The sequence below is a fragment of the Culex quinquefasciatus genome, chromosome 3 (assembly GCF_015732765.1).
Source record: "Culex quinquefasciatus strain JHB chromosome 3, VPISU_Cqui_1.0_pri_paternal, whole genome shotgun sequence".
Taxonomy (NCBI): Eukaryota; Metazoa; Arthropoda; class Insecta; order Diptera; family Culicidae; genus Culex; species Culex quinquefasciatus.
The window spans coordinates 137,560,068-137,587,184 of record NC_051863.1 but is presented as its reverse complement, the minus strand read 5'-3'; the positions used below and the strand labels follow the sequence as shown (position 1 = coordinate 137,587,184).

General features: G+C 45.9%; 2 protein-coding genes across 2 annotated transcripts in view; one reads left to right on the top strand and one right to left on the bottom strand.

Moving 5' to 3' along the window:
- Positions 1-27,117, top strand: part of LOC6050356 (phospholipase B1, membrane-associated) — a 41,013-nt gene that overhangs the window by 3,288 nt on the left and 10,608 nt on the right. The gene's annotated exons all lie outside the window — the stretch shown is intronic.
- LOC119769265 lies at positions 7,879-24,000 on the bottom strand. The gene is given in 7 exon segments (XM_038261215.1): positions 7,879-7,884; positions 8,704-9,432; positions 10,678-11,439; positions 16,337-16,379; positions 16,381-16,996; positions 16,999-17,062; positions 23,992-24,000. Coding segments are annotated over 7 exon segments (2,229 nt in total).

Here is a 27,117-nt window from a genome sequence, read left to right as displayed (position 1 = left end):
ACCAGTCTGCATCTCAACCAAAACATTGCCATAATCTTCCGTTCTCTGTTCAGATTGAGATTTTTCGCGATGAATGATCCATTAATTCAACACTTATTACCCGCTTCTTATGCAGCTGGAGTACAGAACTGCGTTGAACGACAACACTGTTGAACCCGATGCTGTCTTTGACTTCAAAAGGTGTGATTACACGACTTTGAACGAGAGAATCCTTGCTGTCGATTGGCTGACCTTTCTGGATGCTCCCTGTGTCAACTCTGTGACTGAAATGTTCTACGAAAAACTCTTTGAAATCTTCAACGAGGTTGTACCAAGGAAGTCAGTACGCATCTGCCACCGCTACAAGCAGCCCTGGTGGAACGACGATTTGCGCTTGCTCCGAAATCGTCTGCGGAAAGCAACCAGCAGGTTTCTATCAACTAAAACAGCGTGGGACAAAGTCGTCGCGCGTAACATCGAAGAAGAGTACCTGAATCTTCAACAAGAGAGCTTCCAGAACTACATCAATGATCTGCAAAGTACCGTGAAGAGCAACCCGTCAAAATTCTGGACCTATGTGAACGCAAAAAAGCAGACTGAACAAACTCCGCTGGACGTGTCCTACCGTGATGTCAACAGTTCGTCGCCCGAAGAGTCAGCCAGTTTTTTTGCTGATTTCTTCAAATCTGTGTATAACACAAACTCTACGGTGTACCCGGACAGCCACCTGGAGGGGGCTCCTACCTCTAACATCTCAATCCCTCGCCCAACCCTTGCAGATGATGACATCCTCAAGGTTCTTTCGAGCGTCGATCCTAGCAAAGGTCCTGGTCCCGATGGTCTCCCACCAGTATTCGTGAAAAGCTGTGCAAACTCGCTTGTTGTGCCGGTCTCGGTGATCTTCAACAAATCGCTGGAACATGCAATCTTCCCCGACATCTGGAAACTTGCGTCGATTAGTCCAATCCATAAATCCGGTAACGTAAGCAAGGTCGAAAACTACCGGCCTATTTCTATCCTAAGTTGTTTAGCAAAAGTGCTAGAAAAGGTCGTTTACGACAGGCTGTTCCCAGCAGTGCGACGGATTATCTCGGCAAACCAACACGGGTTCATGCGGAACCGGTCAACTACCACGAACCTTCTTTCCTTCGTCTCACCTACCATCAACGTGTTGGAGAGTGGAGGACAGGTGGACGCAGTGTATATCGACTTCGAGAAGGCGTTCGACAAGGTGCCGCACACGCTGACCATCAAGAAGCTGAAAAACTGGGCCTCCCGGACTGGATCGTCGCTTGGCTTCACTCCTATTTGACGAGCAGGAAGGCTTTCGTTAATCTCCGGGTAACTCGTTCCGATATCTTCGATATTCCTTCTGGCGTCCCGCAAGGTAGCCACCTGGGGCCGCTCATTTTCATACTGTTTGTGAATGAGCTCAACACTTTGACGGGATCAAGTACGCTTATGTACGCCGACGATCTTAAACTCTACCGAACTGTCAAATCTCACGTCGACTGCCTCGCTCTACAAGCAGATGTGGACACCTTGCTGCACTGGTGCGACCGGAACGGGATGACTGCGCACGCAAAGAAGTGTAAGGTTCTGTCATTCAGCCGTTCGAGGAACCCAATAATCTCGGACTACAGCATGAATGGACAACAACTAGATCGTGTGGAAACCTTCAAGGACCTGGGAGTAGTTGTTGACAGTAAGTTGAGGTTCAACCAGCACATCGCCCTAACGACAGCCAAAGCTTTTGCCATGTTGGGCTTCCTGAAAAGGTGTACTAAGCACTTCGACGATCCTTACTCGCTAAAATCACTGTTTTGCTCGTTAGTAAGAAGTGTTTTGGAGTACGCAGTCGTTGTATGGGCCCCGTTCCACGAAACTCAAGTCGCCAGAATCGAAAGAGTACAGCGGGCTTTCGTACGGTACGCCTTCCGAAAACTTCGCTGAACGATCCCCTGCGGTTGCCACCGTATGAGCAACGTTGTGCGCTGTTCAACCTGCCTACGCTCGCCCGCCGCCGTGTTTTTATCCAGCGTCTACTGGTCTTCGACGTTCTTAGGGACAACATTGACTGTAGCAGCATCCGTGAACTGGTCCATTTCTACGTTCCAGCACGTCAAGGACTCAGGAACAACCCACCACTGCTTAGTGTCCCGCGGCACCGAACGGTTTATGGACATCACAACCCGTTAGATGTTTGTTTGAGAAAGTTTAATGACGTTCATTCGTGTTTTGATTTTATTGTGTCTAAAAATGTGTTTAAATCTAGAATTAGTTCATAGTTTTTTAAGAAAGTAGCCTGTGCATCATATTGATGGAGGTGTCGACAAATAAATAAATAAATAAATAAATAACAAACACGATCCGCCGGCTGGTCTGGTCACACGGCAGACCGTTAGCCGCACAATGATGCAATACGAGGAGCACGTTCACCTTCTTCCCTCCCTACTCAATCTCAGGTTAGTTCCGATGTAGCTGGCTCACCTTCCATCACCGCCCAAACCCTACCGTTTGTCAGAGCATCATTACACAGCAAAAAAATATAGGGGTTAGTTGTGACCAAACTATACAAAAAATAATAATTAGGTTTAAAAAAGATGATTGTTTTATTCACACGTAATTTTGATTATTTTTTTTTCAAAAGTTTTGTATCGATTAAGGCATGTCGACCGACACGTGCCAAAACCATGTGTAAACACACACTTTAAGTGCTCTCTGCCAGGCACATCCTCCTCTGCGCCGCCGAGGGACCTGAAATTCATTGATTGATCTCACACCGAGAGAAACTGCTGCTGGAAATGCTGAACAACGTTGAATCAACGTTCCCACTAATTCTCGGAAGCGATGGAGTAAGATGACCTATTGTTAATTTTGATTCGAATAAGTTCAAAAATAACTCAAATTCTTGGAAGAACACGCACGTTTCTAAATTTAATTTATGTTTTGCATATTTCGATTTTTTAATCAGAATGTTTACTCAATTCTGAACAAAATAATCGAAAAATTGTCAGAATTAACTAAAATTGAGAAAAAAAACACTAGATCCAAAATAGTTACCCTAACCCCAAAAGTATTACACCGCATGTCAACAATAGATCAAACACCTCAAGTTGCCTCTTCAGTGGCTGCTGACTGGGGCTTCTTGGTTGGAAACCATGATTTGCAGAATCGACACACTAATTGAGCGTGGACAATTAGCACTTGTTCCAAATTCTGAACGCGCGGAACGGACGAAGATTGAAAACATAAAAGGCAAGCCATGATTGTGTGGAGGTGGAGACAACTCGATGCTATCATCTAGTTTTTACTATGCGGACGTTGTTTAGTATGTTTTATGTCCCAGGTAAGAGTGGCAATTGTACTGGGCAGGGCAATGCTACAAAGCGAGGAACGAATCAATCTTTTTTTTAATGTAGTTCAGGAGGTCTAGGCTGCCAAACAGGTTGGATTAAGTTGTTGTCAATGTTTTTATTGACGGAGTCTTCCTTGGGCTTTAGAACATTAGATATCCTATTTTTTTATGTGGATCATTCCATCTCAAATGTATTAATACTAGAAGTCAATTTTATCTGATCAAGTTCAAATTTGGTTTGGCTGTTGTTACTATCACAACAAAAAAAACAATCCCAATTTTCATCCAAATTGGACACCCCCAATCCTATTGGCATTACCTCAACCCTGTTACGCGAAAATTAAAAAAAAAATATACTGCACTTCAAAATGTGGTATCTCGGGAAAAACAAATCCTAGAAAATCAAAACAAATCACTAGTATTCTCTCCGTCCTGATACTCTTAGCGCTGCATATAGCCAACCTCGTTTTTATGTTTACACACTCGCTTTCGACATTTTCCTCTGCTCCCTCATTCGCACGTTCACAATCATCCCCCCGCAACAGTGTTCAATCACAAAATCCGCCGGGTTTTTGAGAGAAAGAAAAACTCAGCAGTGAGAGCGTGTGATCGAGGAAAGAGAATGCCCTTGCTGGGAATCACGAGACAACGGAAGAATTCTTGCAAGCTGCAGTGACGGTCGCTGTATTCTCTGATATTTTGAGGCTAATCCTTTTCAGTGTGCGTTACGCAAATGAAAAGGAAATGAGTGTCAAGTTAAAATTGATTTCATATTTTAAATATTAAAATGTTAAATTTAACGTTTAACCCCGCCAGCTCATTTCTCACAAAATTTCACACGTACGTTAAAATTTTGGTTAGAGGTAATTGAATTTTGAAGTTGGCCAAAAACAAAAACATTTATTTATAAAAGTCCTTATTTAGGTTCTTTTTGTTGTGACATGTCATTCAAAATGTTTTTTTATGTATTAAGCTCACTATTTGCATCCTTTAACGCTTCGACCACTTTGTTTGTTATTGAAACGATTATTTAATAAAATATTACAAGCCATGTTTCCAATGAAACAAGTGTTGTTAAATGCTTCATACGTTAGTACATTTGATTTGCAATCCTTTTTTTCAGAAACCATTTTTTTTGGCAAAAAAAATACTTTTTGCGGTACTATACACGAAAATTTCACTAAAATACAAAAAAAAACTGATTCATTTATGCTAAAAACAACTATCAATACAGAAAAAAAAACATTTTCAATAATTTTCAGTACCAGATATTTTTTGTCAGAGGGTCCAATGAACAACATTTTGAAATTTTGGCTGATTTAAAACTGTTTCTAAATCACCCACAAAGCAAAAAATCTGACCTTTTTTTAAAAAACACCGTCAAAGTTGATCTGTTTCCACAGCAATTTTTAAAAAAATTTGTGCTCTGATTTCACGAGTCAATATTGAACTTTGAAAAATATTTGCAACGGCTTTAGTACAACATCATTTGCAATTTAAATTTTAATTCCCAGTGACATTATTTTTTGCAATTAGGCTGTGAAACTGTCAACTTTGCCTGTCCTTCTGAAGAAACGAAACGGCCTACTTTTCCTTGCCAAAAATAACAGAATGGAAAATTAATACCTTTTAATACCAGTGCTGAAAAGTTGAAATTTTCAACATTTGTATCGAAAAGTAACATTTTTCATTTTTTTATCTGTGCATTTACCTAACACATGCATGATTGACAAAAAATGTTGTAAGCAACTTGTTACAAAACATGAGTTTTTCAGCACTCGTCGTATTTATCCAACTCTGTAAACCTACTACTACTATTTCTAACCATTTCAATAATCGTACTTTCCTGTTGAAATATTTGCAACGGCTTTAGTACAACATCATTTGCAATTTAAATTTTAATTCCCAGTGACATTATTTTTTGCAATTAGGCTGTGAAACTGTCAACTTTGCCTGTCCTTCTGAAGAAACGAAACGGCCTACTTTTCCTTGCCAAAAATAACAGAATGGAAAATTAATACCTTTTAATACCAGTGCTGAAAAGTTGAAATTTTCAACATTTGTATCGAAAAGTAACATTTTTCATTTTTTTTATCTGTGCATTTACCTAACACATGCATGATTGACAAAAAATGTTGTAAGCAACTTGTTACAAAACATGAGTTTTTCAGCACTCGTCGTATTTATCCAACTCTGTAAACCTACTACTACTATTTCTAACCATTTCAATAATCGTACTTTCCTGTTGATTATTTTTTTAAATAATTTAGCCATTGCAAATAATTTTCAAATTTGATGTGCCTCTCTTACCATTCAATAATGGCTCGAAAGATCATGCAACACAAAAAAAAACAAGCATTCAACAGGAAAACTATTTCAAAGTGTTTTTTTAAGCTGGTATTATTTTCAGCGGATAAAAATATTGTGAATTTTGATAGAAAAAATAAATTTCAATGTACAATAAAAATTCGCAAAAAAAAAATAACAAAAAACTAAGTCCATGACTTTAACATTTTTTTTTGCTCTCCACCCTCTTAACGACAAACAGCCAGAGCCAAGGAACAAAAAAACAATATTTTCCTCCGACTAATTTGTCTTGACAGGTATCTCCGTGTTGGAATTGATCACCGTTTTGAGGAGTACCACGAAGTTTAACTATGGTAAATTAAACTTTAAAACATCGGTTTATTTTATGTGGCAATTGTACAAAAAAATCATAACATCAAAAGCTCCCCAAATCAATTGAAACGTGAGCTCGGTAATTGCTATAATTGCGATTATACAACCCTCCAATTCACGCAATGATCGTCAACAATCTCGATCTGTAAATTTAAACATTTATGACAAAAAAAATTTTCTGATGATGGCATCAATGTCAAATATCAAATTGGTAAGTGTCTAGAACAGTTTTTTTTTTTTTTTTTCATTCTGAATCACAAATAAGGCAAAAAAACTTGAAGCAAGCAAGAGAACATAAGTCTGAATTTGGAGTATAAAATACACAAAAAAAAAGAACTTCCACATACCAAACATGCAAAGTTTAGCACTGGTTTTTGTTAGCTCATTAGCATATTCTTGAACGTGTTTTATGGTACCATTCTTATCTGATGAAATATGAAAAACCATCCCTTTGCATTACACAAACCTGCCAATCCAGTTCAGTAAGTTCCTTGAACCGGTTGATGCCAAAAACTAGAAGGTTATTTCGACCTTGACCGCATCTCTTTTTGGCTGATTTCGAAAACTAACGTAAACGCCACTAGTGTCCAAAATCGCTATTTCGTTGTACGCAATATTATAAATTTGTTTCTAACAACGTTTCATAAGCATACAAAAAACTTGTTTACTAATTAGAGATCCCGATCATCTGGAATTCAGGAGGACGGTCGATTGTCAAGATATTGATCCCACCAAACCAACCCAAATACGCAAAAAAAATTGCAAAATTTGCCAACAACCGGTTGATCAGCTTTACCCGTCAAAAAAATGACGTTTGATGGATCGGCACACCTACCTGGAGTTTCTGCCGCGGAAAGCAAACAAACCCGAGAGTGTCCCAACCCAGCCTGTAATAAAATACTTTGAACGCCACCATCAATTGGTCAAATTTTGAACTTCTCGGTACCGTTCACCGACCGGGTTCAATGAACGGTGGTTCAAATTTTCAAACCACCAATAAAACTATCGAGAGTGCAATTACAATAGCTCAAATTGATTTATAAACCGCCTCTAATTGCAGTGACCCTGAGGGGCAAATTCATGGCGTCTTGAAACGCTGTACGTGTCAATCACTTATCAAAAGGATCAATGCTCAATAAAAGCTCACGTTGCAAAGTATGATCCACATGACAAGCAAATTTGATAGCCCCCCCACGTGCATTCATTTGCGGGTTCTTCTGTGGTACAGTGACTTGCTAACACTTGAAAAATGTAAGTTATGGAAATTTCTAGAAAAAGTCAGAAAACAACTGCGTAAATCTGCTTAAAAATAATTTCTGGCAGCCCTGCCATACATTGAAAGCACTTTAGTAAAATAAATATATATTCAAAGTAAATCAAAGTAATTGAATTTTTTTGGTTAAAAATTTAACTGATCATTCTGATGAGTCATTAATATTTAAGTTCTGGCAACCCTATAATGATATAAAGGCCCTTCGGTGCAACCATTACGGTACTTTATGTTAGTATCATCTCCAGCCCCTTCAAATCACACCTTTATAACAATAAACGTTACATTGCACGAAACGGTACGCACTGTAATGTCAACAAAACACACCTTACCGGTTTCGTATGAATTCACGACAAGTGCTCGTACACACCCCCAGCGGATGGAGAATCCCCCTTCATCACGTCAAGTTAATATAATTTATTGTCTACGAGTGAACCATACCAGAGTGACCTGCGAGAACTTCGCCGGTGTGCGATTTGTTTGCGCAGCTTTTTGTTCAAATTGTACTTTGAGTTTTAATGTCTTCCTCTGAGGCTAGGCGTCCTAAGCAGCTAGCAAAATGCATGTCCTAGATGTCCTTCTAAATTTGTTGTTACATCTGTAGAAGAATAACAGCGTCATGATTTGCAGTTATCTAGCGGTATCAACTGTGGTCGTAACGTTTTATTAGGTTTCTTTTGTCAAAACAAGTTTGTTTTTATTATTGTTTTTTTTTTTTTTTTTTTTTTTTTTTTACAAGGTCGGAATCTGCTATCAGACACCTGGGAATTCATTTCTCAGGTAGTGTGGGGTTGGGAAAACAAAAAGAGTTTTCCCGACCCACTAAACCAGTCCTTGAACGCCGTGCCCTTTTCCCCCCGGGACCACCTTTCGGTATAACTTCGGGGGGAGGCGTTGCATTTTCTGCACTAGTCAACCTACAGGATCCATGCCGGCTGCTAAAACCATTTCCTGTTCTACATACATATGAGTCCATGCGAGGGTTTAACCGCGCCCAAGAATCGCGTTGCTTTTGATCGGTTAGTCATATGCAGCCCTCTCCTTGGACCATCGAGACGTGTACCGATTTGGTAGAGCCAACCGTCATAACGTGCTCTCCTTCACAGCCACACTCGTGGGTTCTCAACTCCTGTGACCATCGAGACGTGTACCGATTTGGTAGAGCCGACCATCATAACGTGCTCTCCTTCACAGCCACACTCGTGGGTTTTCGACTAGGCTTCTAGTCGTTCCTCCTCTGGTCGTCTCTCCATTTCCGCTGGAGAGCCGAAGTGATCTGCGTCACCGCTCCGACGACCGCATTCCACTTGGCGATGTCGCTGCACATTCTTCGCACCACATTATCCGGGCTGGTGTCTGCTCCGATAATGGCCAGCATTTCGCTTCGCGCTGCCTCGAAGCGAGGGCAGCTGAACACCACGTGCTCCGGTGTTTCCTCGCAATCGACGCAGTCCGGACAGAGAGGAGACTCTGCATGTCCGAACCTGTGCAGGTACTTCCTGAAGCAGCCATGGCCCGACAGGAACTGTGTGAGGTGGAAGGTGACCTCTCCATGCCTTCTGCTCACCCACGTGGATACGGACGGGATAAGCCGATGCGTCCATCTGCCTTTCTCCGTGGTGTCCCACTCACGTTGCCACCTTGCCAGCGATTCGGCTTTCGCAGCTTCCCGGATACCTCTCGTGCCTCTCCGGGTGTAGCGCACGGTGTCCTCCTCCAGTGTGATGCCGATGGGGATCATTCCGGCTATGACGCCAACTGCTTCCGACGAAATGGTCCTGTACGCGCTTGCAACCCGCATGGCCATCAGTCTCTGCGTTCTGTCGAGCAGCGCTCGATTTCGCTTCGTCCCCAGCGCCGTCCACCATACCGGTCCGCCGTACCTAAGTATGGACGTCGCGACACTTGCCAAGAGGCGGCGCCTACTGCTCCTGGGTCCAGCGTTGTTCGGCATAATCCTCGACAGTGCCATGATCGCCTTAGCCGCCTTCTCGCAGGCGTAATCGACGTGGCTGTTGAAGTTCAGCCGGTCATCTACCATCACCCCGAGGTACTTGAGCGCTCTCTTCGAGTGCACGACGTGTTCTCCAACGTGTATCTGGGCCTGCTGCACCTTTTTGTGGTTACTGACCAGTATCATCTCCGTCTTGTGGTGAGCGATCCGCAGCTTCACCTCGAGCATCCAGTTCTCGATCATTGCGATTGCCTCCATAGCCAGCACTTCGACCTCCTCGACATTTTCGCCGGTTACCGTCAGCACTATGTCGTCTGCAAAGCCAACAATCTCTACGCCGTTGGGTAGCCCCAGTGTCAACACTCCGTCATACATTCCGTTCCACAGTGCTGAACCCAGAATGGAACCCTGCGGAACTCCCGCGGTAACAACAACGGTTTTTTGTCCATCGGCAGTGTCGTAGACCAGCACGCGGTTCTCGAAGTAGCTCTTCAAGATCATGCACAAATAGTCAGGCACCTTCATTTTGTGCAGTGCTGCTGCTATGGCCGCCCAGCTCGCACTGTTGAACGCGTTCTTGACGTCAATCGTGACTATTGCGCAGCAACGGTTCCCCCTGCGTTTTTTCCTCCGCGCTTCGTCGGCTTTCTCGACCACTTTCCGGATGGCGTCCACCGTGGATCTCCCTTTACGGAAGCCAAACTGCTGCTAAGCCATGCTCGCTCTCCGTGTACTTGGTGTGTGTGTGTGTGTGTGTGTGTGTTTTTTTTTTTTTTTTTTTTTTTTTTACAAGGTCGGAATCTGCTATCAGACACCTGAGAATTAATTTCTCAGGTAGTGTGGGGTTGGGAAAACAAAAAGAGTTTTCCCGACCCACTAAACCAGTCCTTGAACGCCGTGCCCTTTTCCCCCCGGGACCACCTTTCGGTATAACTTCGGGGGGAGGCGTTGCATTTTCTGCACTAGTCTACTTACAGGATCCATGCCGGGTACTAGAACCATTTCCTGTTCCACATACATATGAGTCCATGCGAGGGTTTAACCGCGCCCAAGAATCGCGTTACTTTTGATCGTCTAGTCATATGCAGCCCTCTCCTTGGACCATCGAGACGTGTACCGATTTGGTAGAGCCAACCGTCATAACGTGCTCTCCTTCACAGCCACACTCGTGGGTTCTCGACTCCTGTGACCATCGAGACGTGTACCGATTTGGTAGAGCCGACCATCATAACGTGCTCTCCTTCACAGCCACACTCGTGGGTTTTCGACTAGGCTTCTAGTCGTTCCTCCTCTGATCGTCTCTCCATTTCCGCTGGAGAGCCGAAGTGATCTGCGTCACTGCTCCGACGACCGCATTCCACTTGGCAATGTCGCTGCACATTCTTTGCACCACATTATCCGGGCTGGTGTCTGCTCCGATAATTGCCAGCATTTCGCTTCGCGCTGTCTCGAAGCGAGGCAGGCGAACACCACGTGCTCCGGTGTTTCTTCGCACTCGTCGCAATCCGGACAGAGAGGAGACTCTGAATGTCCGAACCTGTGCAGGTACTTCCTGAAGCAGCCATGGCCCGACAGGAACTGTGTGAGGTGGAAGGTGACCTCTCCGTGCCTTCTGCTCACCCACGTGGATACGGACGGGATAAGCCGATGCGTCCATCTGCCTTTCTCCGTGGTGTCCCACTCACGTTGCCATCTTGCCAGCGATTCGGCTCTCGCAGCTTCCCGGATACCTCTCGTGCCTCTTCGGGTGTAGCGCACGGTGTCCTCCTCCAGTGTGATGCCGATGGGGATCATTCCGGCTATGACGCCAACTGCTTCCGACGAGATGGTCCTGTATGCGCTTGCAACCCGCATGGCCATCAGTCTCTGCGTTCTGTCGAGCAGCGCTCGATTTCGCTTCGTCCCCAGCGCCGTCCACCATACCGGTCCGCCGTACCTAAGTATGGACGTCGCGACACTTGCCAAGAGGCGGCGCCTACTGCTCCTGGGTCCAGCATTGTTCGGCATCATCCTCGACAGTGCCATGATCGCCTTAGCCGCCTTCTCGCAGGCGTAATCGACGTGACTGTTGAAGTTCAGCCGGTCATCCACCATCACCCCGAGGTACTTGAGCGCTCTCTTCGAGTGCACTACGTGTTCCCCAACGTGTATCTGGGCCTGCTGCACCTTTTTGTGGTTACTAACCAGTATCATCTCCGTCTTGTGGTGAGCGATCCGCAGCTTCACCTCGAGCATCCAGTTCTCGATCATTGCGATTGCCTCCATAGCCAGCACTTCGACCTCCTCGACATTTTCGCCGGTTACCGTCAGCACTATGTCGTCTGCAAAGCCAACAATCTCTACGCCGTTGGGTAGCCCCAGTGTCAACACTCCGTCATACATTCCGTTCCACAGTGCTGAACCCAGAATGGATCCCTGCGGAACTCCCGCGGTAACAACAACGGTTTTTGTCCATCGGCAGTGTCGTAGACCAGCACGCGGTTCTCGAAGTAGCTCTTCAAGATCATGCACAAATAGTCAGGCACCTTCATTTTGTGCAGCGCTGCTGCTATGGCCGCCCAGCTCGCACTGTTGAACGCGTTCTTGACGTCAATCGTGACTATTGCGCAGCAACGGTTCCCCTGCGTTTTTCCTCCGCGCTTCGTCGGCTTTCTCGACCACTTTCCGGATGGCGTCCACCGTGGATCTCCCTTTACGGAAGCCGAACTGCCTCGCTGCTAAGCCATGCTCGCTCTCCGTGTACTTGGTCAGCCGGTTAAGGATGATCCGTTCCAGAAGCTTTCCGAGGGTGTCCAGCAAACATATAGGCCTATACGATGATGGGTCCCCGGTGGTTTGCCTGGCTTTGGCAGCAACACGAGCTTTTGAACCTTCCACGGGTCGGGAAGTGTCCTTCGTCCAGGCATTTCTGCAGGACTGTTCGAAACCTGTCCGGGAATGCTTGAACCGCCGATTTCAGGGCGAAATTCGGGATTCCATCCGGGCCGGGAGCTTTCTTCACCTTCAATCTCTTCGCTACTGCCACAAGTTCTTCGTTGGTGATCAGATGACCTTCGGCGTTGCTACCCCTTCGTCGTTGTACGGTGTAGGAGGCCATGTCGTTGGGTCATGTCTTGGGAAGAGCCCTTCCACAATGACCTTCAGCTTGTCGGGACACGTTTCAGCCACCATCGATGGGCCTCTGATCTTCGCCATCGCGACACGATATGCGCTCCCCAAGGGTTTGCATCAGCGTCTTGGCATAACTCCTTGAAGCAGTTTGTCTTGCTGCATTTGATCGCTTTCTTGAGCGCGGCCTTTGCAGACCGGTACTCCTCTCTGCGCTCCTCTCTAGTTGCTTCGGATCTTGCTCTCTGGACTCGTCTTCTGGCGCTGAGGCAACTTGCCCGAAGGGTACCGAGTTCTTCATTCCACCAGTAAGCTGGACGACGACAGTTCCTTGGCTCCAGTCTCCGCGGCATGGTTGTGTCGCATGCTGTCACTAGTTGTGCTGTTAGCACGTCGGCACTCAAGTCTTGGGGACCATCACACCAATGGAGCGCTTCCACGAAGAGACCCTCGTCGAAGTACTGCAGCTTCCATTTCCTTCCGTAGGACCGGCTGCTCCTATCTGGTACAGGGGCTCGTCTCCCGATGCTGTACCGGATCGCTTGGTGATCACTATGGGTATAGTCTTCACTTACCCTCCAGTTCATGTCGGCCGCCAGCCGCGGGCTACAGAACGTAACGTCGATAATGGACTCACGACCGTCTTTGCGGAAGGTACTGCTGGTTCCGCGATTCGCCAGCCTAACGTCCAGCTTTGCCAGAGCTTCCATTAGGCTATGCCCCCCTAGCATTGGTGCATCTGCTACCCCACTCGACTGCCCACGCGTTGAAGTCACCTCCGATGACGATCGGGCTTCGTCCGATCAGTTCGTCGGTCAGACTATCCAGCATCTGCTGAAACTGCTCCAAGGTCCATCTTGGGGGGAGCATAGCAGCTACAGAAGAAGGTTCCGTTTACTTTGGCGATCACGAATCCTTCAAACGCCCTCGAGACCACTTCCTGTATGGGGTACCGCCCCATCACGTGTATCGCCGCCATTCTTGCTGTATCCGCGGCCCAGTTTCCGTTGTCGTGTGGAACTCGGTACGGTTCTGCAATAATTGCCACGTCGCAACCCGTCTCCGCGGTCGACTGCCACAGCAGTTGCTGTGCAGTGTCGCAGTGGTTGAGGTTCACCTGGGACACCTCCATTACTTTTTGCCCGAGGCCAGCTTCTGATAGACCGGGCAATTAAAGCCACCCGTCGTGTGACTATTGCCATCTCCTTCTTTACAGAGCATGCACTTCGGCTTATTTTTGCAGTCTCTTGCCATGTGGCCTTCTCTACCACATCTTCTGCAACTGTTGGTTCGATCGGGGCCGTCGCAATTTCTCGCCTGGTGGCCGAAACCCATACAGCGGAAACACCTCGTCATCTGCTGGGTCACTCGAGGAACAGGCCTCAGTGGGCACACCGACCACCCTACTTTGACCTTGCCGGCTTCCAGCAGCTTAGACGCCGAAGGCGTCGATAGTCGGATCGACGCAATTTGCGTGCCGCCGTAGGCTTTCCTCAACCGGATTGCCATCGGTGTCGTGCGGTCATCCAGAAGAACGATCAGCGCATCTTCCAGCTCTTCCTCCGTCGTGATCTCGTCCAGGTTCCTGCACTCAATCGTTGTCTCCGGCGATAGCGCCCTTACCTTCGACTCGTAGCCTACGGCTTTCTCGACGAGGGACTTAAAAGCTGAGCTCTTGACCGCGGGTCATTCTTCAGCTCAAAAGCATCGCTCCGGTCTGTGTGCGCCTGGTTTTAACCACGTTCTCGCCAAGCTCCTTGAGTTCCGGATCGGTTCGTACTTTCCGGAGGAGGTCTGCGTACGAAACACCTTCCTTCACCTCGACCACCAAAGCCTCGCCTTTGTTACGCTCCCTGCGAAACTTGGGTTTTGGGTGTCCTCGTTCTGCTTCCCTTTTTTCTTCCGCTTCTTTTTCTTGACCTTCTCCCATTCCTCCTTCCCTGGGTCTGGTTCTGGCTCCTTCGCTGGGTCCGGACTGTCTCCATTCCCCTGCTTCTGCTTCTTTGCGTCCTCCTCCTCTCCAGGCGTTTCCCTGTCCCTTTTAGAGCCTGGGCCGGGCGGCGTTTTCGGTTTTTCTCCCGTAGCGCTTCCTCCTCCAGTTTTGCGTTCAGCGTTTCTTCGGCTCTTTCAGCTCTGAGCTTCAGTGAATTCCGCGTCACCACCAGCGAGCTGTTTTCGCGCTCTGCGGCATTCATGGCTGCCTTGACTCCATTCACCATCTGCTTGATTCTGGTGTGGACGTTGTTTTTGTCCTTGATGAAATCAAAGAGTTCGTTAACCCTCCTTCTGACCTCCTGCAACGCGGTCCTTCCGAGCAGGACTCCGTCCTGAGGGGTACTGCCGGCGAAGTTCAACAAGGATGACTTGGGTGTCTCCTCTCCAATTACTCCTATCTGCTGACTCGAAGCAGCCGCCTGGTTCAACACTGGGGATCTCAACACCTTCCCGCTTCCACGGAACGCGCTCGCCACTCCGCCTGCTGTGTCGCCGCCGTTTGACTCGCCTCCTGCCATTTCGACGTTTGCGTCCTCTTCTACCTCCGTGTTTTCCGATGCTTGGGGCGCATCGGGACCCTTTGTTGGTTTGTTTCACTTGTCTTCATTTTGAATCCCACGAGTCGCTAGGGAAATACGGTCCGCTGCGCCAGTGCCCTGCCGTGACGCAGTAAGGGCAAATTACGTGTGGGGTTCGCCCTGTGCCCCACAGGCTCCGTTATCGACTGGGAATTTGTTGAACCCCCAGCCATGCATCCTCGACACGGGTCGCGTCACATCTTGGATTCGGGGTTTGGTGAGGTTTTGGGCTAAAACACTTATAGCGGCGTTCGATCGCTTGACAGAGGTGTTTACGGACCCATGTGGTTTTTTCGAAGAAATTAAACAGAGCCCTTGTTCAATTCCGCCACGTCCTAGACATCCTCCCGCTGCTGGTCCGGGGGCGATGCAATGAATGTATGCAATCGCCGACAGCTATCCGCCAACTGCAACCCGCCCGGTAGCTGGCAGCTAAGCTCCGCAGGGACCCTCACCTGTCCCCACGGTTCACGGGTGTGTGTGTGTGTGTGTGTGTGTGTGTGTGTGTGTGTGTGTGTGTGTGTGTGTGTGTGTGTGTGTGTGTGTGTGTGTGTGTGTGTGTGTGTGTGTGTGTGTGTGTGTGTGTGTGTGTGTGTGTGTGTGTGTGTGTGTGTGTGTGTGTGTGTGTGTGTGTGTGTGTGTGTGTGTGTGTGTGTGTGTGTGTGTGTGTGTGTGTGTGTGTGTGTGTGTGTGTGTGTGTGTGTGTGTGTGTGTTTTTTTTTTTTTTTTTTTTTTACAAGGTCGGAATCTGCTATCAGACACCTGAGAATTCATTTCTCAGGTAGTGGGGTTGGGAAACCAAAAGAGTTTTCCCGACCCACTAAACCAGTCCTTGAACGCCGTGCCCTTTTCCCCCCGGGACCACCTTTCGGTATAACTTCGGGGGGAGGCGTTGCATTTTCTGCACTAGTCTACTTACAGGATCCATGCCGGGTGCTAGAACCATTTCCTGTTCTACATACATATGAGTCCATGCGAGGGTTTAACCGCGCCCAAGAATCGCGTTGCTTTTGATCGGTTAGTCATATGCAGCCCTCTCCTTGGACCATCGAGACGTGTACCGATTTGGTAGAGCCAACCGTCATAACGTGCTCTCCTTCACAGCCACACTCGTGGGTTCTCAACTCCTGTGACCATCGAGACGTGTACCGATTTGGTAGAGCCGACCATCATAACGTGCTCTCCTTCACAGCCACACTCGTGGGTTTTCGACTAGGCTTCTAGTCGTTCCTCCTCTGGTCGTCTCTCCATTTCCGCTGGAGAGCCGAAGTGATCTGCGTCACCGCTCCGACGACCGCATTCCACTTGGCGATGTCGCTGCACATTCTTCGCACCACATTATCCGGGCTGGTGTCTGCTCCGATAATGGCCAGCATTTCGCTTCGCGCTGCCTCGAAGCGAGGGCAGCTGAACACCACGTGCTCCGGTGTTTCCTCGCAATCGACGCAGTCCGGACAGAGGAGACTCTGCATGTCCGAACCTGTGCAGGTACTTCCTGAAGCAGCCATGGCCCGACAGGAACTGTGTGAGGTGGAAGGTGACCTCTCCATGCCTTCTGCTCACCCACGTGGATACGGACGGGATAAGCCGATGCGTCCATCTGCCTTTCTCCGTGGTGTCCCACTCACGTTGCCACCTTGCCAGCGATTCGGCTTTCGCAGCTTCCCGGATACCTCTCGTGCCTCTCCGGGTGTAGCGCACGGTGTCCTCCTCCAGTGTGATGCCGATGGGGATCATTCCGGCTATAACGCCAACTGCTTCCGACGAAATGGTCCTGTACGCGCTTGCAACCCGCATGGCCATCAGTCTCTGCGTTCTGTCGAGCAGCGCTCGATTTCGCTTCGTCCCCAGCGCCGTCCACCATACCGGTCCGCCGTACCTAAGTATGGACGTCGCGACACTTGCCAAGAGGCGGCGCCTACTGCTCCTGGGTCCAGCGTTGTTCGGCATAATCCTCGACAGTGCCATGATCGCCTTAGCCGCCCTCTCGCAGGCGTAATCGACGTGGCTGTTGAAGTTCAGCCGGTCATCCACCATCACCCCGAGGTACTTGAGCGCTCTCTTCGAGTGCACTACGTGTTCCCAACGTGTATCTGGGCCTGCTGCACCTTCTTGTGGTTACTAACCAGAACCATCTCCGTCTTGTGGTGAGCGATCCGCAGCTTCACCTCGAGCATCCAGTTCTCGATCATTGCGATTGCCTCCATAGCCAGCACTTCGACCTCCTCGACATTTTCGCCGGTTACCGTCAGCACTATGTCGTCTGCAAAGCCAACAATCTCTACGCCGTTGGGTAGCCCCAGTGTCAACACTCCGTCATACATTCCGTTCCACAGTGCTGAACCCAGAATGGATCCCTGCGGAACTCCCGCGGTAACAACAACGGTTTTATGTCCATCGGCAGTGTCGTAGACCAGCACGCGGTTCTCGAAGTAGCTCTTCAAGATCCTGCACAAATAGTCAGGCACCTTCATTTTGTGCAGCGCTGCTGCTATGGCCGCCCAGCTCGCACTGTTGAACGCGTTCTTGACGTCAATCGTGACTATTGCGCAGCAACGGTTCCCCTGCGTTTTTCCTCCGCGCTTCGTCGGCTTTCTCGACCACTTTCCGGATGGCGTCCACCGTGGATCTCCCTTTACGGAAGCCGAACTGCCTCGCTGCTAAGCCATGCTCGCTCTCCGTGTACTTGGTCAGCCGGTTAAGGATGATCCGTTCCAGAAGCTTTCCGAGGGTGTCCAGCAAACATATAGGCCTATACGATGATGGGTCCCCCGGTGGTTTGCCTGGCTTCGGCAGCAACACGAGCTTTTGAACCTTCCACGGGTCGGGGAAGTGTCCTTCGTCCAGGCATTTCTGCAGGACTGTTCGAAACCTATCCGGGAATGCTTGAACCGCCGATTTCAGGGCGAAATTCGGGATTCCATCCGGGCCGGGAGCTTTCTTCACCTTCAATCTCTTCGCTACTGCCACAAGTTCTTCGTTGGTGATCAGATGACCTTCGGCGTTGCTACCCCTTCGTCGTTGTACGGTGTAGGAGGCCATGTCGTTGGGTCATGTCTTGGGAAGAGCCCTTCCACAATGACCTTCAGCTTGTCGGGACACGTTTCAGCCACCATCGATGGGCCTCTGATCTTCGCCATCGCGACACGATATGCGCTCCCCAAGGGTTTGCATCAGCGTCTTGGCATAACTCCTTGAAGCAGTTTGTCTTGCTGCATTTGATCGCTTTCTTGAGCGCGGCCTTTGCAGACCGGTACTCCTCTCTGCGCTCCTCTCTAGTTGCTTCGGATCTTGCTCTCTGGACTCGTCTTCTGGCGCTGAGGCAACTTGCCCGAAGGGTACCGAGTTCTTCATTCCACCAGTAAGCTGGACGACGACAGTTCCTTGGCTCCAGTCTCCGCGGCATGGTTGTGTCGCATGCTGTCACCAGTTGTGCTGTTAGCACGTCGGCACTCAAGTCTTGGGGACCATCACACCAATGGAGCGCTTCCACGAAGAGACCCTCGTCGAAGTACTGCAGCTTCCATTTCCTTCCGTAGGACCGGCTGCTCCTATCTGGTACAGGGGCTCGTCTCCCGATGCTGTACCGGATCGCTTGGTGATCGCTATGGGTATAGTCCTCACTCACCCTCCAGTTCATGTCGGCCGCCAGTCGCGGGCTACAGAACGTAACGTCGATAATGGACTCACGACCGTCTTTGCGGAAGGTACTGCTGGTTCCGCGATTCGCCAGCCTAACGTCTAGCTTTGCCAGAGCTTCCATTAGGCTATGCCCCTAGCATTGGTGCATCTGCTACCCCACTCGACCGACCACGCGTTGAAGTCACCTCCGATAACGATCGGGCTTCGTCCGATCAGTTCATCGGTCAGACTATCCAGCATCTGCTGAAACTGCTCCAAGGTCCATCTTGGGGAGCATAGCAGCTACAGAAGAAGGTTCCGTTTACTTTGGCGATCACGAATCCTTCAAACGCCCTCGAGACCACTTCCTGTATGGGGTACCGCCCCATCACGTGTATCGCCGCCATTCTTGCTGTATCCGCGGCCCAGTTTCCGTTGTCGTGAGGAACTCGGTACGGTTCTGCAATAATTGCCACGTCACACCCCGTCTCCGCGGTCGACTGCCACAGCAGTTGCTGTGCAGTGTCGCAGTGATTGAGGTTCACCTGGGACACCTCCATTACTTTTGCCCGAGGCCAGCTTCTTGTACACCGGGCAATTAAAGCCACCCGTCGCATGGCTATTGCCATCGCCTTCTTTACAGAGCACGCACTTCGGCTTATTTTTGCAGTCTCTTGCCATGTGGCCTTCTCTACCACATCTTCTGCAACTGTTGGTTCGATCGGGACCGTCGCAATTTCTCGCCTGGTGGCCGAAACCCATACAGCGGAAACACCTCGTCATCTGCTGGGTCACTCGAGGAACAGGCCTCAGTGGGCACACCGACCACCCTACTTTGACCTTGCCGGCTTCCAGCAGCTTAGACGCCGAAGGCGTCGATAGTCGGACCGACGCAATTTGCGTGCCGCCGTAGGCTTTCCTCAACCGGATTGCCATCGGTGTCGTGCGGTCATCCAGAAGAACGATCAGCGCATCTTCTAGCTCTTCCTCCGTCGTGATCTCGTCCAGGTTCCTGCACTCAATCGTTGTCTCCGGCGATAGCGCCCTTACCTTCGACTCGTAGCCTACGGCTTTCTCGACGAGGGGCTTAAAAGCTGAGCTCTTGACCGCGGGGTCATTCTTCAGCTCAAAAAGCATCGCTCCGGTCTGTGTGCGCCTGGTTTTAACCACGTTCTCGCCAAGCTCCTTGAGTTCCGGATCGGTTCGTACTTTCCGGAGGAGGTCTGCGTACGAAACACCTTCCTTCACCTCGACCACCAAAGCCTCGCCTTTGTTACGCTCCTGCGAAACTTGGGGTTTTGGGTGTCCTCGTTCTGCTTCCCTTTTTCTTCCGCTTCTTTTTCTTGACCTTCTCCCATTCCTCCTTCCCTGGGTCTGGTTCTGGCTCCTTCGCTGGGTCCGGACTGTCTCCATTCCCTGCTTCTGCTTCTTTGCGTCCTCCTCCTCTCCAGGCGTTTCCCTGTCCCTTTTAGAGCCTGGGCCGGGCGGCGTTTTCGGTTCTTTCTCCCGTAGCGCTTCCTCCTCCAGTTTTGCGTTCAGCGTTTCTTCGGCTCTTTCAGCTCTGAGCTTCAGTGAATTCCGCGTCACCACCAGCGAGCTGTTTTCGCGCTCTGCGGCATTCATGGCTGCCTTGACTCCATTCACCATCTGCTTGATTCTGGTGTGGACGTTGTTTTTGTCCTTGATGAAATCAAAGAGTTCGTTAACCCTCCTTCTGACCTCCTGCAACGCGGTCCTTCCGAGCAGGACTCCGTCCTGAGGGGTACTGCCGGCGAAGTTCAACAAGGATGACTTGGGTGTCTCCTCTCCAATTACTCCTATCTGCTGACTCGAAGCAGCCGCCTGGTTCAACACTGGGGATCTCAACACCTTCCCGCTTCCACGGAACGCGCTCGCCACCCCGCCTGCTGTGTCTCCGCCGTTTGACTCGCCTCCTGCCATTTCGACGTTTGCGTCCTCTTCTACCTCCGTGTTTTCCGATGCTTGGGGCGCATCGGGACCCTTTGTTGGTTTGTTTCACTTGTCTTCATTTTGAATCCCACGAGTCGCTAGGGAAATACGGTCCGCTGCGCCAGTGCCCTGCCGTGACGCAGTAAGGGCAAATTACGTGTGGGGTTCGCCCCTGTGCCCCACAGGCTCCGTTATCGACTGGGAATTTGTTGAACCCCCAGCCATGCATCCTCGACACGGGTCGCGTCACATCTTGGATTCGGGGTTTGGTGAGGCTTTGGGCTAAAACACTTATAGCGGCGTTCGATCGCTTGACAGAGGTGTTTACGGACCCATGTGGTTTTTTCGAAGAAATTAAACAGAGCCCTTGTTCAATTCCGCCACGTCCTAGACATCCTCCCGCTGCTGGTCCGGGGCGATGCAATGAATGTATGCAATCGCCGACAGCTATCCGCCTACTGCAACCCGCCCGGTAGCTGGCAGCTAAGCTCCGCAGGGACCCTCACCTGTCCCCACGGTTCACGGTGTGTGTGTGTGTGTGTGTGTGTGTGTGTGTGTGTGTGTGTGTGTGTGTGTGTGTGTGTGTGTGTGTGTGTGTGTGTGTGTGTGTGTGTGTGTGTGTGTGTGTGTGTGTGTGTGTGTGTGTGTGTGTGTGTGTGTGTGTGTGTGTGTGTGTGTGTGTGTGTGTGTGTGTGTGTGTGTGTGTGTGTGTGTGTGTGTGTGTGTGTGTGTGTGTGTGTGTGTGTGTGTGTGTGTGTGTGTGTGTGTGTGTGTGTGTGTGTGTGTGTGTGTGTGTGTGTATGTGTGTGTGTGTGTGTGTGTGTGTACAACCAACCAAACGGGACTACGCGGCCGCTTCTTACAAATTGAGTTGTTTCCATGTATTTTTAAATCTGAGCAATTCTCTGAGATTTCGGTCATTCGATTTTTTTTGTATTTTTTAATCCGGCTGAAACTTTTTTGGTGCCTTTGGTATGCCCAAAGAAGCCATTTTGCATCATTAGTTTGTCCATATAATTTTCCATACAAATTTGGCAGCTGTCCATACAAAAATGATATGTGAAAATTCAAAAATCTGTATCTTTTGAAGGAATTTTTTGATCGATTTGGTGTCTTCGGCAAAGTTGTAGGTATGGATATGGACTACACTGAAAAAAAATGATACACGGTAAAAAAATTTTTGGTGATTTTTAATTTAACTTTTTGTCACTAAAACTTGATTTGCAAAAAAACACAATTTTTATTTTTTTTTTATTTTTTGATATGTTTTAGAGGACATAAAATGCCAACTTTTCAGAAATTTCCAGAATGGGCAAAAAATATTTGACCGAGTTATGATTTTTTGAATCAATAGAGATTTTTTCAAAAAATCGAAATATCGGTCGCAAAAATTTTTCAACTTCATTTTTCGATGTAAAATCGAATTTGCAATCAAAAAGTACTGTAGTGAATTTTTGATAATGTGCACCGTTTTCAAGTTATATCCAATTTTAGGTAACTTTTTGAAAATAGTCGCAGTTTTTCATTTTTTAAAATTAGTGCCCATGTTTGCCCAACTTAGAAAAAAATATTTTTGAAAAGCTGAGAAAATTCTCTATATTTTGCTTTATTGAACTTTGTTGATACGAAAAATAGTTGCTGAGATATTGCCATGCAAAGGTTAAAAAACAGGAAAATTGATGTTTTCTAAGTCTCACCCAAATAACCCACCATTTTCTAATGTCGATATCTCAGCAACTATAGGTCCGATTTACAATGTTAAAACAAGAAACATTCGTGAAATTTTCCGATCTTTTCGAAAAAAATATTTTCAAAAATTTAAAATCAAGACTAACAATTCAAATGGGCGTAATATTAAATGTTTGGCCCGTTTGAAATGTTAGTCTTGATTTTAAATTTTTGAAAATATTTTTTTTCGAAAAGATCGAAAAATTTCACGAATGTTTCTTGTTTTAACATTGTAAATCGGACCTATAGTTGCTGAGATATCGACATTAGAAAATGGTGGGTTATTTGGGTGAGACTTAGAAAACATCAATTTTCCTGTTTTTTAACCTTTGCATGGCAATATCTCAGCAACTATTTGTCGTATCAACAAAGTTAAATAAAGCAAAATATAGAGAATTTTCTCAGCTTTTCAAAAATATTTTTTTCAAAGATGGGCAAACATGGGCACTAATTTTAAAAATGAAAACTGCGACTATTTTCAAAAAGTTACCTAAAATTGGTTATAACTTGAAAACGGTGCACTTTATCAAAAATTCACTAAAGTACTTTTGATTGCAAATTCGATTTTACATCGAAAAATGAAGTTGAAAAATTTTTGCGACCGATATTTCAATTTTTTGAAAAAATCTGTTTTGATTCAAAAAATCATAACTCGGTAAAAGATTTTTTGCCCACTCTGGAAATTTCTGAAAAGTTGGCATTTTATGTCCTCTAAAACATATCAGAAAATAAAAAAAAAATAAAAATAGTGTTTTTTTGCAAATCAAGTTTTAGTGACAAAAAGTTAAATTAAAAATCACCAAAAAATTTTTTACCGTGTATCATTTTTTGTGTAGTCCATATCCATACCTACAACTTTGCCGAAGACACCACATCGATCAAAAAATTCCTTCAAAAGATACAGATTTTTGAATTTTCACATATCATTTTTGTATGGACAGCTGCCAAATTTGTATGGAAAATTATATGGACAAACTAACGATGCATAATGGCTTCTTTGGGCATACCAAAGGCACCAAAAAAGTTTCAGCCGGATTAAAAAATACAAAAATTAAAATTAAAGAAAAAAACCGATTCCGTAGAGAACTGCTCATCTACATTCTATACATGCAAATAACTCGCATAGGCATTTGGAAGGTGTTAGCTCTGCCGAGCTTCGGTGACCCATTTCTACGCTGGCTAGCGCGAGGTACTTCAGCTTTTATCGACAAGCCCCGCCCTGAAGAACGTTTGCACCAATCGGGTTCAAACGTTATTTAGAACTTCCGAACCCTTGTCAAATGGACAAGGACCCAGCGCGTATATAGTTGATAGTAACAGTATTCCTAATTCCAGTCATAGCTCACCAAGCCGTGATGGCCTAGTGGTTAGCATTTTTGCTTACCAATCCAAAGGACGGGGGAAGAACCCCGACTCGGGCGACTTTGATTTTTCGTTCATGTTCAGAGTTTCAAGATTTATATTTCCTATACTTTCTCGTTGAGAGCAGATGGGAATCGAACCCAGGTCCATTCGCTTAGAAAGCGAACACCGTAACCAGTCAGCCACGGCCGCTGCACAAACAAGTTTGTTTTTATTATTACATCAAATCTATTTACGAATATTAACTTCCGATTGAAATCGCCCATGTAATTCAATAATCATACATCATTATCCGGTAGCGTATCAACAGCATCTTCCATCAAGAATGAGGAAGAAAAGTCGTGTCGTGAGAGATGCGATCGTATTTGCAACTGAAAAGGCACATGCACTTGACACCGGCATCACTCACCGGTAACATCGCTCAATAGAGTAACCTCCTGTACCTCTTGCTAACGAGACGATTACATGAATTACACCCGCGTTGTTTATCGTACATCTGCATGAAAGGCACAGCCGGCGAAACGGATGACTTCCGCGTGCTAGAGGTATAGACAATATCTTTCTCGGTAGAAATATCCACTTTAATTGAAATCAGACTTGAAAGAAGTGTTAGAAAGATAATAAGTTGGGAAAGTGGAGCAAGACGACCATATCCAGGTTTTTAAGCGAAGATGTTGAACGCCCGAAATGTCAAAATCACGCAGTGGTACCAACATTACGAAAAAAGGCTGCCATGGCATGACAGCCATACTTTTTTTTCTAATGTTGGTGCTACTGTGCGATTTTGACAATTCGGGCGTTCACAATTCGAACGCCATTTTCGCTTAAAAACCTGGATAGGGCAAAATCAGTGTTGCCAGGTTACCAGATAAATCTGGCAATGCTCTTGTGAACATACGGTCAACTATTACCATAAAAATGATTGCAAGCAAAACCCTAAATTAAAAAAAAACTTACTTTAAAATCGAAAACCACCTGACAATATTTTTTAAAGAATTGAGTCTTTTTTGAGAAATAGATACATAAAATAGCCACTTAAAATTCGAACTTGAAAAAAAAATCGTGAATTTTTCGATATTTAAAAAGTTTAATATATATTTCCTCAAACAGTTTTCTAAGTGTCACCTAAACAGCAATAAATTTTCAAATATCTTCATCTCAGAAAATAAAGGTTTTTTCAATGTCAAAAATTAATCATTTGTAAAACTCTTCGATTTATTCGAAAAAAAAGTTGTATGACATGAAATTTTTTTAAGACTAAAAATTTTAAAGGAAAAAAAAAACATTCATCATGATATTTTAAGAGCAAAAACTTTCAATATATTACGCCCTTTTTAAATGCCAGTCTAAAAATAATATTTTTGTGGAAATTCAACGTTTAGTGATAAAAAGTTGATAAGAAATGGGTTTTTTATTGTAACTATTTTAACAGAAAATTCCTAACTAACAACTACAAGTTTATCGAAGACACAAACACGATCAGATCAATCACAATGGCTTCTTTGTGCAGGAAAGTTTTTGTCAAATATAAAAAATGTAATGAAATCTTATGAAAACCGGCTCCGTGGCTTAATGGTTGCGGCTTCTATCTCACAAGCAGAAGGTTCTGGGATCAAATCCGGGTCGGTGCCTTTGAAATTTGGAATCAGGAATATGAACTTTGAATATAACCAAAAACGAAAATCAACAGGTGGGATCAACGATGCCAGATTATTTTATGGGTGATCTGTATTCTCCTGATTATAAATCTATATTTTATTCGTATCATGTCGAACACAGTAATTATAAAAAAATCTATATGCATTCCAGACTCGATTATCCGAAGGCCTTGGCAAAATTCCACTTAGGATAATCGAACCACGAAATAAAACGTTAAATTTATTTAAAATGTTTAAATCGGAGATGACGGCCAAAATGGCGGTGATGAAATATAAAAAAAATGCATTTTGTAATTGTATAGGCAATTAACTATTCTAATTTAATTTAAGGGGAAATATATGTATTCTAATCAAACACCTATCTTCGCCATATGGAGAGTTTGTTGCTCGATTAAAGCTTCAAAAATTGTGTTTTCACTGTAATATACCAACCAAACGATTAAAGACGATTAAGACTAAAATGGGGTCGCAGAACCCGAACTTGATGTTAAAAACGAGAAAATAAAAAAATACGAAAACATTTTGTTTTATTCATGATTCGATTATCCGAAGTCTAATACAAACCTTCGAATAATCGAACTTCGGATAATCGAGTCTGGACTGTATAGAGATTTTAATGTTTTTTGGGATAAAAAAAAACGGAACGGTGAACGGATTTTCTGGTCGAAGGCAAAGATTTTGCTTCCGATTTCTCAAAATAAATAGTTACACTCTAAACAAAATTATTCTTATTTTATTCGACTTTTCTAATCTAATCTAATCTAATCTAATCTAATCGAACACAAGCGCAGCCAGTCCGAAGAAAGCATCCGGGAAGAACTTATGGTTAGATTACGCCTCAAGTTCTTTCTTGTCATTATTAATGATTGCAGTACTTTCGAGAACCCCCGAAATGTATTACACTCACTAAAGCGGCCCGGCCTACTGCGTTGCATTAACCGCAAGAGACAGATTCTATGAACGGAACCCACATTTCATGGAATCATCAGGGGAAGAAGAAGAAGTGGGGACATACCGTACCAACCACTTCGAGTTATTTATAGAATATGGTGTGTGGTGTGTGTAGGGGAATGGTTGGGAGAGGGATTGTTGTATTATTTAGTAAATGACCTTGTGACATTATTTCACAACTACGGATTAATTCACTCAAGGTGTGTCAACCCCTCGGTGGCCGAGCGGCTAGAGCATCTGATTACCAATCCAAAGGTGTGAGTTCTAATCCCACCTGATTCCATGCGTTTTTTTTTGTTCATATTCAAAGTTCAATTATAGTCGAATAATTTCAAGGAGACCGGTCAGGAATCGAACCCAGAACCTTCCGCTTATGAGGCGGGAGCCGTACCCATTAAGCCACGGGCCGGTCTCATTCTTTTTTTTTCTTTTTTCTTTTATTCTACTTTTCACACAATAACATATTTAAAAAAAATTCATGTTTGGATATGACAAAATATTGCATCTTCTGAGCTATGGCACTTGTCAAAATTCATTGTTCATTCAAGTGTTGCCAACTTTTCGAAAAAATAAAAAAATCACATTTTTTTTAAACGTGCATGGGAAAAAGTCGAAAAATTGTCCACGTAGTTTATGATTGGTCCCAAAAACTTTACATGAAATTTGATATCGTGCAGCTTCTGAAAGACCATCCAACAGGAAAATGAAGACTATCATAACCATTTTCGTTCATTTGAAAAAAATATATTTTCAAAATGTTTGATTCAACCCTAACATTTGATAGGATCCAAATCAGTATGTTAGGGCCTTTTCAAATTTGCAGAACTAATGATGAAAAGTGTCTTCTTTGGTAAAAATTAAATTTGAAATAAAATTTCCTCAATCTTGAAAGAATTGTTCACGTAAATAATTTCACTCAAATCCAC